This window comes from Camellia sinensis, chromosome 8 (genome assembly GCF_055761805.1).
Source record: "Camellia sinensis isolate YWXY chromosome 8, ASM5576180v1, whole genome shotgun sequence".
In the NCBI taxonomy this organism is placed as follows: domain Eukaryota; kingdom Viridiplantae; phylum Streptophyta; class Magnoliopsida; order Ericales; family Theaceae; genus Camellia; species Camellia sinensis.
The window spans coordinates 82221017-82233500 of NC_138968.1; the positions used below are offsets into that span (position 1 = coordinate 82221017).

The 12484-nt window shown below is 41.9% G+C and overlaps 1 protein-coding gene across 1 annotated transcript; it reads right to left on the reverse strand.

Annotated features, from left to right (window-relative positions):
• Window positions 1-9946: 9946 nt before the first annotated feature.
• LOC145797860 (uncharacterized) lies at window positions 9947-10486 on the reverse strand. The gene has a single exon (XM_082885290.1). The coding sequence runs from the start codon at window positions 10484-10486 to the stop codon at window positions 9947-9949; it is 540 nt and encodes a 179-aa protein (XP_082741416.1).
• Window positions 10487-12484: the final 1998 nt, after the last annotated feature.

The window sequence follows — 12484 nt, forward strand, 5'->3', positions numbered from 1 at the left end:
AGAAATTTGAGGAAAACAATCCAATTGTAAACATTCTTGAACACCAAATCAAATAGAAAAAAAACCTTTCACTCAAAGTTTAAAATGAGCATTTCATTACTTCACCTAATTCCAATTTATACAATAGCATAACCACTTCCAAGCATATCAAATATTAAGTTGTGATAATGAATTGATAAAATTAAGGTGAAAGATAATCCAAACATATTGACTCCTTGGAATTGAAAATGAGTGTTAGGGTTTAAAAGAAGTTAAAACAATGATTCAATTAGTAGGGAAAGAGTTTACCAGGAAGAATCCTCAAATTGTTATGGAGATAGTAGTTTAATTCCTTAAAAAGTAAAATATATAAAAATGAACAAAATATAAAATTTTAAACAGTGTAATCAAACAGAATATCAAGACAAAACACAAAAGAACGTTCACATCAATGTATAATTGTGATCAACACATCAAAAACACTATTCTAAAGTCATTATCTGCTTCCTCCGTGGAAATTCTGATGATAGCAAACGACTCCAAGATATATAATCTAAAATCATAAGAATATGATTCATGAGCCATTGCATTATCTATGATGTCCCGAGTCTTGGGCTTGAGTAGTATAGTGTAGTAGGGTAGTATACATTTCTTTCGGTGTTTTGTTTACCGTATCAGATCATTAAGATTCCTTTTCTACTCCTACTTAACATTTCTTAACTTTTCCGAGTTGAAATTTTTCAGTTTTGGGCTTTGGAACTTGTTTCGAAATATAAATCAAACTCTGGGTTTCTGGTCAAAACCACTCATGCGGCGTTAGAACCAACCGAGCAGATCATCACAAGGTCTTTTGGATTTTTTTGGTAAAAAATCGCTCGAGCAAATTTTGGATCCCGCTCAAGCGAATTTTGGTAAAATTTTCTAGGTAGCTCTCTAGAGCAATCTGCCTGTGAGGCAAAAATTTCTGCTCATACGGATTGGAAACTCCGCTCGTGTGAAATTGAAACCACTCGTAAGGATTTCGGCGTGTCTATCTTGAAATTCGTGCTCTTTTCCTAAAAACTGATGCCAAAAATGTGATACACATAGATTTTCACATTTCTCTCTCTCTCTATACTCATTTTTTCTCTCCCTTCTCTCTACAAAATCCAACGTCTCTCTAAGATTTAGCTCAAATGTTCAAGAGTTTGAGGGGGCTTTTTACATCAAATCGAAGAGGGCAACGAGGGCAGCATTTGTAACCGATTGGATCGTGTTTTCATCAACTTTGAGTTCTAGGGTTTTCTTCCTCTTCATCTTCCAAGCTTGAGGTAGGGACAATATTTGAGTTATATATATATATATATATATTTGCAAGATTATGCTTGTTTGAAGCATTTATTACATGTTTGAGTTATGATTTTGGGTTGTTGAACCCTAGGTGATGTTAGAAGCTGATTTTATCTATTTTTCCCCAAAACTTTTGAGAATATGAGTTATGTTCTAAGATGTGGGTGTTGTTTTGGAAAAATCTTTTCAAAAATGGAACAAAAACCTTGTTTCAGTGGAAACCTTAGTGTGGAGAAGTGGTTTGGAAATACTCCTGAATTCAGTCAGACGTCCCTGATCCTTTGATCGTTGCCTGAAAAGGAATGAACACTCTGGTCAGGGGTGTTGGAATTAGCACTCTGATTGACAAGTTAGTATTCTCTCTAGTTTACTTCTATTTCAAGTTATGTCATCTATTCTCTCATACCTGCTTTATTTGACATTCCTCCTTTTTTATATTACCTCTGGGTCTGAGGGTCAAGCCCACTCTTGATCTCGCACGTAGTTACCTATTCTACCTTCTTATTGTGTGTTGGCTCCTGTTCGGCTCTTTATACAGCCAACTCGTTTATTCGACTATCCTTGGTCAAGGCTGAATTACTTTAGCCGGATGTCGATCAAAGTCCTTGACCTTCCTAATTGATATTACTCGGCCGCCACAATTGCCCATCGAACATCCGACTAATACCAATTAGCCAGTATGTTTGGTTTTGCATATGGAAAGTCAAAAACGGCGGTGCTCACACTATTTCCAATACCGAAGCGTCAGAATCAGGTTGCTCATTTAATGCGATACATAACCACGCTATCTTTTTGAATATTTCTTGAATGTGCAAAGCTTTTTGGCTCGTTCGCAGTATCTCTCTTCCAAGACCTCTGCGACTTCTGCTTGCTCCCCATTGTCCTTCTCTCTCTAAACCATAAGTTCCTCTCTTTCTTGTATTTCGTCCTCTTTTCAACTCCCATTTTCTTGTTCATTTTTTAGTTAGCGTGTTTTCCATTCTGATTCAAATGGTGAAACACCTGAAAGACCTCCTTTCTGTGGATTGTATTTCAGCATTTCGATGCCATTTTTCGATTCCAAATGACGTCCATCTGTCACTCGTGGTAGACAGCATAGTTGATATGGAGAAGGCTGATGCAAGTACGATCATCTTTTCTCTCTTGTCAATCACTGAGGGTAGAGTCTGTTTCCCTCTTCATCCATTTCTGAGGGTTGTTCCTTGTTACTGGGGTCTAATTCCTTCTTAGGAAAATGTAAATTTTTACAGAATCATAATGGGCATAATAGAATTAAATCGTCGTCTTAGGATTAATCTAGGCATCCTTGCTATTCAGCATCGTTATGCCTTGGCGAAGTCTTCTGGTCGGCAAGGACGCTACTTTCTCAAGGCCAAGGACAGTGATCACCATCTGGTGACTATGCTTTCCAGCTCTAGTAAGCGTGTCGATGACGTCATGGTCGTTGTCTGAGGCAATTGGGAATTTGGCAAAGGCGAAGATCGCCTGAATCCTGTGCCTAGGCAAAAAGGTGAACCAGGTGGCCATATAGTCCCAGTTCTTCGCGCATTTTTTATATGCCTATTTGACTTCTATTCCATGTACTTATCGTTTCATTTGTGCAGGCAACGATCTGAAAAAAACACTCATTTCGGCCGACGACGCCGTGCTTGAGCAAGTCAAAACCGCGTTCAAATTCTTTGGCCATCCAAATCATCAGAAGCAAGTGTGGGCCGCCCACGGGCTGCTGCGATACGATCCAACATATTTAACTTTTTTGGCTGCAAATCATATCTCGATTCCAAGAGGGGAAAAGCATCTTACGGATCTCATCTTCCCAAACTACAAGAGCCTTAGGGTCATTGGCCTTGAGGGTTCAAATTCATACCAAGGCAGTGAAATTGGTGATCAGGTCTATGAATAACCAAGTCAGTCCAACTCGGACAGATTTGAGGGTCATTTGGAGAAGGAAGTCGACGCAGCTCTTAATTTGGCTTTTGAAGAAGTCAGCTTCGACCTCCTGTCCACATTAGGCCAAACTGATACATCTCTACAAGACGATACTTTCACCGATCTAGGAGATCAGATGGCTAGTGAATCACTCGCACAGATGGAAAGAAGGACGAATGTCGAAAAGATGGCAGCCGGAAAAAGGGCTGAAATTGCCAGATTCAAACCCCCACCGCTTATTCCTGTTGAGGAAATTGAGCAAGAGACTGTTGTGGCTGATTCGGTCATTATACAACATCCTACCAACTCGGTCATTGATAAATCAGATGACCATGTTACTGAACAAAGGGGGGAGAAACATCCTGTCGAGATTGAGGTAGAAGAGATTGGGGCCGACTCTTCTGGAGATTTAACCGATAAACGACCTCGCATAGAAGAGTCCCAGGACTTGGCGGAGCTGTTTATTATCCAACCCAGAATCAAGAACACGTCGGTTTATGCCGATACGTCAGCTCTGAAGGATGCCGTCGTGGCCCAAAATGTGGCCTCGTTGATCTCCTTGCTGACGAACAGGGCTGCATTCCATGTGGAACCGGATGTGATTTTGATAGCATTAGCTGCTCAGTCGATGATATTGGCAAATTTTATATTTTATTCCTTTGTATGCCGATTAACTTTCCTATGTTCTTGTTTCAGGTGGCGGGCAAAATCGCAAAAATCGGCCGCCGTCACTATGACATCGTTGAACAAATCGACTTACTCAAAGACGAAGTTGAAAATGAAAACGGGAGAGCCAAGGAGGCTCTGGTCAAATTGGCAGTGGCATCTTTGAGAGCCGACTCTGAGGCTAGGCAGGCAGAAGAGGAGCGAGCTAGGGCCAATGCTGAGGAAGAAAAGGCCAAAAACGCCAACCTACTCAGGGCGGCCGCCGAGGAGAGGGCGAATATGAGCGATGACGTGCTCAAATTAGCCAAAGAGGCGATCACAAAACTAGAAGCCAACTTGGAGGAATTGAAGAAGGCGAAGGAAATCGCCGACTCTGAGAATTCCAAGTCGTTCGAAGCAAGAGAGAATGCCGCCGTGGAAAAGTGCATGGAGGAGGTGCCCAAGTTTGAAAATTAGGGCTTTAAATATGGCTGGCTTAAAGCCTTGGCAGCCGCTAACGTGACATTGGGGCAGCCGATTCCATGTGAGCAACTGGATATTGAGCCATTGGGATCGAACCCTGAAGATTTATGTTAGGTGTCATTTGTATGCAGTGTTTGTAGGTTTTTGTTCATTTTGTTTGTAAGTTTTTCGTAGGGCAGTTTTCATCTGTAAAGTGACTGTTCGTGTTTTGTATTCAGTTTATTAATGAAAATCACCCTTTTTGTCTCTATATTGAATTTGCAAATTTAGATTGATGAATAGCCATATTAAATTTAACCTTGCAACCTTTGGCTATAACATTATTTGTCGAATAATCACATATTTGGTTTGCAACGTTAACATAATGGGTGAATATAATCTGCCGATCGGATGGGGCATTGTAGTTTGTAAATATATTTATAAATAGAGGTCGAATAGATTAATAAATCTGCCATTTCCCTAGCTGATTGATGAAATAACCGCCGAATATGTGTTGCTCATGGATTGGGTGGGGCATAGTAATTTTTCGGCAAAAAGCTTTGAAAGTAGGCTGAATAGATTAATGAATCTGCCCTTGCCCCAGCTAATCAATGAACATAACTGTTGAATATGTGTAGCTCATGGGTTGGGTAGGGCACAGTAATTTTTCGATGAAATGCTTTGAAAGTAGGCTGAATAGATTAATGAATCTGCCCTTACCCCAGCTAATCAATGAACATAACCGCCGAATATGTATAGTTCATGGATTGGATGGGGCACAGTAATTTTTCGGCGAAATGCTTTGAAAGTAGGCTGAATAGATTAATGAATCTGCCTTTGCCCCAGCTAATCAATGAACATAACTGCCGAATATGTGTAGTTCATGGATTGGGTGGGGCACGGTAATTTTTTGGCTAAATGCTTTGAAAGTAAGCCGAATAGATTAATGAATCTGCCCTTACCACATCTAATCAATGAACATAACCGCCGAATATGTGTAGTTCATGGATTGGGTGGAGCATAGTAAATTTTTGGCGAAATGGTTTGAAAGTAAGCCGAATAGATTAATGAATCTGCCCTTCCCCAGCTAATCAATGAACATAGCCGTCAAATATGTGTAGTTCATGGATTGGGTGCGGCATAGTAATTTTTTGGCAAAATGCTTTTAAAGTATGCCGAATAGATTAATGAATCTGCCCGTGCCCAGCTAATCAATGAACATAACCGTCAAATATGTGTAGTTCATGGATTGGGTGGGGCATAGTAATTTTTTGGCAAAATGCTTTTAAAGTATGCCGAATAGATTAATAAATCTGCCCGTGCCCCCAGCTAATCAATGAACATAACTGCCGAATATGTGCAGTTCATGGATTGGGTGGGGCATAGTAATTTTTTGACGAAATGCTTTGAAAGTAGGCTGAATAGATTAGTGAATCTGCCCTTGACCCAACTAATCAATGTGTATAACCGCTGAATATGTGTACTTCATAGATTGGGTGGGGCGCAGTAATTTTTGGTGAAATACTTTAAAAGTAGGCCGAATAGATTAATGAATCTGCCCTTGCCCTAGCTAATCAATTAACATAACCGCCGAATATGTGTAGTTCATGGATTGGGTGAGGCACAGTAATTTTTTGGCGAAATGATTTAAAAGTAGGCTGAATAGGTTAATGAATTTGCCCTTGCCCCAAGTAATCAATTAACATAACCGCCGAATATGTGTAGTTCATGGATTGGAAGGGGCGTAGCAATTTTTTGGCAAAATACTTTAAAGTGATTGCTTTGGAAACGCTGCACCCGTAATTAATAAGCAGGGTGAGGGCTAGGCATGTGTGGGTTCTGTGCTGTTGATAAATATATTTTGCTCAAATTCAAATAGAGTGTGAGAGGGAAAAGAGCGTTGTGTCGAACTGAGGAAATTTGTATGTCAAGAAGAATATTCTTAATAGCAGAGTGGAAGGTAGGACACTAGCTGACCTGGATTTAGAAATGAATCAAGGTGGGGAACCTGCGTGAATGGGTGACAGAACGTCGGAGGAACGTGAGTGGCATCGCTCTCCCAGCGTTAAAGTAGGTCTCTAAGAGGGGGCGGGGTAGAGAACTCACCCAGAAAGGAGAGACAACAACGAGGAAGCTCCCCCCGTTCACGGAACGAAACCAGCAGGCCACCACGCCCGTTGAGTTTTTTAGTTTTCATTGGGAATAAATCGATGATTGAAGCAGATTCGATTATCCACGATCCAAATGTGGCAGTCAGGTTTGCTTGACAAATTTTTTCGCGCAAAATCCAGCAATCAATGGTTGGTCGGCCTGATTACGAAATTTTTCGGAAGAGCGTCCATGGAGCGATAAAGGGACTATACACCTCTTACGAAATCGACATGCGCCTTCGTGCTGCGCAAAGGGAGATAGAGTAGAAAGATGGCCGCATTCAGAGCTTGGAACATCACATAGAAAAAGTCGAGAACGAGATGAGAAAAGCTATGGCTTTTGAAATGCAGTCGGCGAGTCAAACGAACCCGATCGTGACGGAAAGAGTAAACCAGCGCCTTCTCAATCATGCGATTGCCGACCGAGATGCGGCGAACATGTTTGCAAGAGAAGCTATAAGAACGAAGGCCTACAAACAAGGTTTTTTTGGCGGCTGAAAATTTGGTATTGAAAAGATGAAGGAAAAGTTAGCTGATGATGTCTGTCGGTGCGAAAATCATGGATTTAAGCATGGATGGATTAAGGCTCTGCAGGCCATGGGTATCGATTCAGCGTCACCTCTATATCAGACTTTCAAGTTTCCCTTCGAAGCTTACAATGCCGAGAAAACTGACGATGAAGAGGATGCTGAGCCGGGGAAGACTTAGATATTAATACACATTATTGTACTTTCAAACTCGTCAAAAGCTATGTATTTGTACTTCTTTAGTGAACTAAATATTTGTTATTTTGTTTCGTTTAATGTTTGTGTCCACTTGTGACAATCGTATGTTGGTCCATGCCATTCTATTGCCAAATATAAAGGTCCTTCCGAATTCGGAAGACTACTCAGCCATTCATGGTTCTACACGAGGTGCTCTCCGGATTCGGAGTCTGTTGGCCAATTGTGACACACGAAGGGCACTCCGAATTCGGAGTCTTATTCGGTCCAAACGTGACATCCACGAATTGGGCTCCAAATTCAGAGTCTTTTTGTGTTGGCCAATCATGATATCCACGAATGGCGCTCTGAATTCAGAGGCTTATTCGGCCCAAACGTGGCATCCACGAATGGGGCTCTGAATTCGGAGTCCTTTTGTGTTGGCCAATTATGATATCCATGAAGAGCGCTCTGAATTTAGAGGCTTTATTCAATCCAAACGTAACATCCACGAATGGGGCTCTGAATTCAGAGTCTTTTTGTGTTGGCCAATCGTGATATCCACGAAAGGCACTCCGAATTCGGAGGCTTATTTGACCCAAATGTGACATCCACGAATAGGGCTCCGAATTTGGAGTTTTTTTGTGTTGGCCAATTATGATATCCATGAAGGGCACTCCAAATTCAGAGGCTTTATTCGGCCCAAACGTGACATCCATGAATGGGGCTCCAAATTTGGAGTCTTTTTGTGTTGGCCAATCGTGATATCCAGAAGGGCACTCTGAATTTGGAGGCTTATTCAGCCCAAACTTGACATCCATGAATGGGGCTTCAAATTCGGATTCTTTTTGTGTTAGTCAATCGTGATATCCACGAAGGGTGCTCCGAATTCAAAAGCTTATTTTGCCCAAACGTGGCATCCACGAATGGGGCTCCAAATTCAGAGTCTTTTTGTGTTGGCCAATCGTGATATCCACGAAGGGCGCTCCTATTCAGAGGCTTTATTCGGCCAAAACATGACATCCACGAATGGGGCTCCGAATTCAGAGTCTTTTTGTGTTGGCCAATTGTGATGGCCATGAAGAACGCTCCAAATTCGGAGGCTTTATTTGTTATTAAACCATTATTAGTGAGACTGCGATAAGAAAGGGCATTGCATTGGGGAATTCAAAGATGTGTACATAACATATCAGCAAAAATTTGAAACAAACTAGCACGCTGTACAACTTGTCTTAGTGATAAAATTTGCGCAAATGCGTTGAATTCCAAGGGCGTGGAAAACTTCTCCCAATCATGTCTTTGAGCCGATACGCTTCTGTTCCTGCAATTGAGTCAATCTAATAAGGACCATCCCAGTTGGGGCCTAATTTACAATATGCCAGATTCTTAGTAGCAGGAAGCACTTTCTTGAGGACCAGTTCTCCAGGTGTATAACGACGCAACTGCACATGCTGGTTATATGACTTTGCCAACTACTGTTGATACCGTGCCATGCACACAAGAGCACGATCTCGATGTTCTTCAATCAAAGTCAGATCTAGGCCCAACATCATGTCGTTACAGCCCATATAAAAAACCTTGGATTTCAGTGTGGGCAGGCCGATTTCAAGAGGGATAATTGCCTGTGTCCCAAAGCACAAAGTGAACGGTGTTTCTCCAGTAGATCACCTTGGAGTAGTGCGATGAACCCACAACGCACAGGGTAATTCTTCAACCCACATGCCTTTTGCTTTTTCCAACCGTTTGTTAATACCATCCAGGATCACTTTATTGGAGGCCTCCGCCTGGCCGTTGCTTTGTGGATATGCCAGCAAGGAAAAGTAGGGCCGAATACCATACGTGTTGCATAATTCCCAATAGTCGTCACAATCGAATTGGGAGTTGTTGTCTAAGACAAGTTCTCTCAGTATGCCGAATTGTGTTATGATGTTTTTCCATATAAAACACTTAACATCGACATCTCGAATATGTGTAAATGCCTCTACTTCAACCCATTTTGTTAAATAATTTGTTGCGACAATCAGAAATCGCTTGTTCCCTACAGCCCGTGGTAATGGTCTGACGATATCAAGTCCCCATTGAGCGAACGGCCAAGGACTAGTGATAGAGTTTAACTCCTCAGCAGGTAGATGAGTTAAAGGGGAAAACTTCTGGCATTGTTCATACTTCTTGACATAATTCTCGGCATCTGTTCACATGGTCGGCCAATAATACCCCTGTGTTACGGCTCGATAGGCCAATGAACGTCCTCTAGAATGGGCACCACAGCTACCTTCATGTATTTCGGTCAAGAGTTCCTCAACTTTATTTGGGTGAACGCATTCCAAGTATAGCCCAGAAAGAGATTTTTTGTAAAGTTTTCCCTACGGATTCAAGTAGTACCGCAAGGCTTTATTTCGTAATTTTTGGGCTTCTTTCTTATCCATTGGGAGTTATTTTAAGGAAAAGAATGCAACGATAAGGTCCATCCAACTTGGTCCTGGTTCAATCATGTTAATTTGAACTGGTTTAGAAGAGGTGTTGCTCAGCTCTAAGATGAATCCAACTTCGATTATTCATTTACCTTCTGAGTTAATGGCGGAGGCTAGGCAAGCAAGGGCATCCTCATGCATGTTCTGATCTAGGGTTATTTGATTCAATTCGTAGTGGTCGAATTTTGTGAGCAAGGAATTTGCCATTTTCATGTAGGCTGCCATGCTATCATTTTTAGCTACATACTTCCCTTTCAACTGGTTGATGACTAGTTTCAAGTCACAGAAAAACAAGGAACTGTCGTGCACCAAGGTAAAGTGCGTTACGAAGGCCGGTTAGCAGTGCTTCATATTCGGCCTCATTATTTGATGCATCAAAGCCCAATTTGACCGCCTGCTTGATTATTGCCCCTTCGGGGGTCATGATTACTATGCCTGCCCCACTACCACGTTGGTTGGATGACCTATCACAATACATCTTCCAAATGTCTCCAACATATATTTGCCAGTTGGGTTTAGGTTGCACTCGATCGGACTTTAAATCAGCATGGCATCCCATGAATTCAGCTGCAAAGTCAGCGAGCACTTGCCCCTTGATGGCAGTTCTAGGCAAAAAATGGATATCATACTGGCTGAGTTCCAAAGCCCATTTCGAAACTTGCCCTGATGCTTCCACGCTACGAAGCGCTAACCGGAGGGGATAGTCGGTTAGTACCCCTATGGTATGGCCTTGAAAGTAATGCATCAGTTTTCTTGTAGCCATCACGAGAGCATGGATGAGCTTTTCCAGTGATAGATAACATGCTTTCGCGTCAACCATTGCCTTACTTACATAGTAAACTGGCCATTGCTCCCCGAGTTCTTCCCTTAAAAGTACAGCGCTGACCACCCGGTCAGATACCACTAGATACAAAATGAGCGGATCGCTTGCCGAGGGGGTTGCCAAGAGTGGTACTAATCGGAGGCAAGTTTTCAAGCCGTCCAGAGTGGGATGGCACTCGGGGGTCCATTCAAAAGCTTTGCCTGCCGAAGTGTGTGAAAGAATTGTTGGTAGCGATCTGTGGAACGACTGATTAACCTGTTGAGTGCGGCGGCCATTCCCATCAGCTTTTGAACTTCTTTGACCGACCGAGGAGAGCCAAGTTCTAGAATTGCTATGATCTGCCTCGGGTTAGCCTCTATTCTGCGGTGGTTGACAATGTAACCGAGAAATTTGCCGGATCCGATGCCTAATGTACACTTTGAGGCGTTCAGTTTCATATTGTACTTTCAAAGAATGCCGAATGTGTCTGCCAAATTAGCTAGATGGGCATGTTTTTCCTTGGATTTCACCACCATGTCGTTGATATATACTTCCGACCAAGTTGTTCCTTGAACATGGCAGTAACTAGTGTCTGGTAAGTTGCCCCCGCATTCTTTAGCCCAAAAGGCATGACCTTGTGGCAATAGGTTCCTCTTGGGGTGAGGAATGCAGTCTTTTTTTGATCCTCTGGATGCATAGCAATTTGGTGATATCCTCTGTAAGCGTCCAAGAAGCTCATGCATTGATGATGTGCCATTGCATCTACTAGTTGGTAGATTCTGGGAAGAGGAAAACAATCCTTAGGGCAAGCTTTGTTTAAGTCCATGAAATCCACACAAACGCGCCAAGATTCATTCTTCTTCTTCACAACCATGGTATTGGACAACCATGTAGGGTATGTTACTTCGCGAATTGCCTCGACATCAAGCAATCTGTCAACTTCTTCAACAACGGCCGAAGCATGCTCCACGGCTGACCGCCGACTTTTCTAAATGATTGGCTTACATTTTGGATCAACGTTTAGGGGTGCTGGGCCACAAATGGATCCACCCCCGGCATATCGTATGGTGTCCAACCAAACACATTGAGGTTGCCGAGTAAGAAGGATACAAGCTCGCGTCCGTCAACTTCATTCAAAGAAGTGCCGATCATAAAGAACTTGTCAGGATTCCCATTGATTTTGATCTGATCCAGGTCTTTAGTTTCCTTTTCACTGGGCATTTTCCCAATGTCCTCGAGGCTCTCCCGATCTGGTACTTCAATCGAATTCACTTTCAGTTCCTTTGGCCTCTTTGCAACAGTAACAAGGTAGCATGTCTGTGCTGATTTTTGAGAACCCCGAATTTGTTCAACGCCATACTCAGTTGGAAAACGGAGTAATTGATGGTAGGTGCTCGGCACAGCTTGCATAGTATGCAACCAAGTTCTTCCCAAGATGAGATTGTATGGTGACGGAAGTTTGACGACCAGAAATTCTACATCTACTGATTTGGTGCCCGCCCGATTTGTGAGAACTTACGCAAATGCATTTAATATGAACATTACACATCCAAACACTTCCATATATGTGTATATATAGAGAAAATTACAAAAAAAAAAAAAAACACTTTGAGTTTTGCATATTTTTCAATTTAAACCCCAAGATTTCAATTTTAACAATTAAAACCCTAATATTATTTCTGTGTCACAATTAACACCCCTTGTCCATCTTTGTGTGATCTTCGTTTGCTGACGTCAACCTTCGCCCCAAAAATATAATCTCAAAATGTCACTTTGAATATTCAAACTTTGGACCAGGTACTTGGCAAGCACCTTAACTACTCTACCATAACAATTCTTGTGATAAATGGTTCTCAAACAAATTATTTAAACAATTTTAACTTGGTCTTCTTTTAGCTTTTTCTCTGTTTGCTAGACTAAATTTTCTGGAGATTTTTCGATGAAACTTTAGGCTACATGTAGAGGCATGTGGGATTTGCTAAGCACTTGGTTCAAAGTTTGAATCTTTAAAGCAGC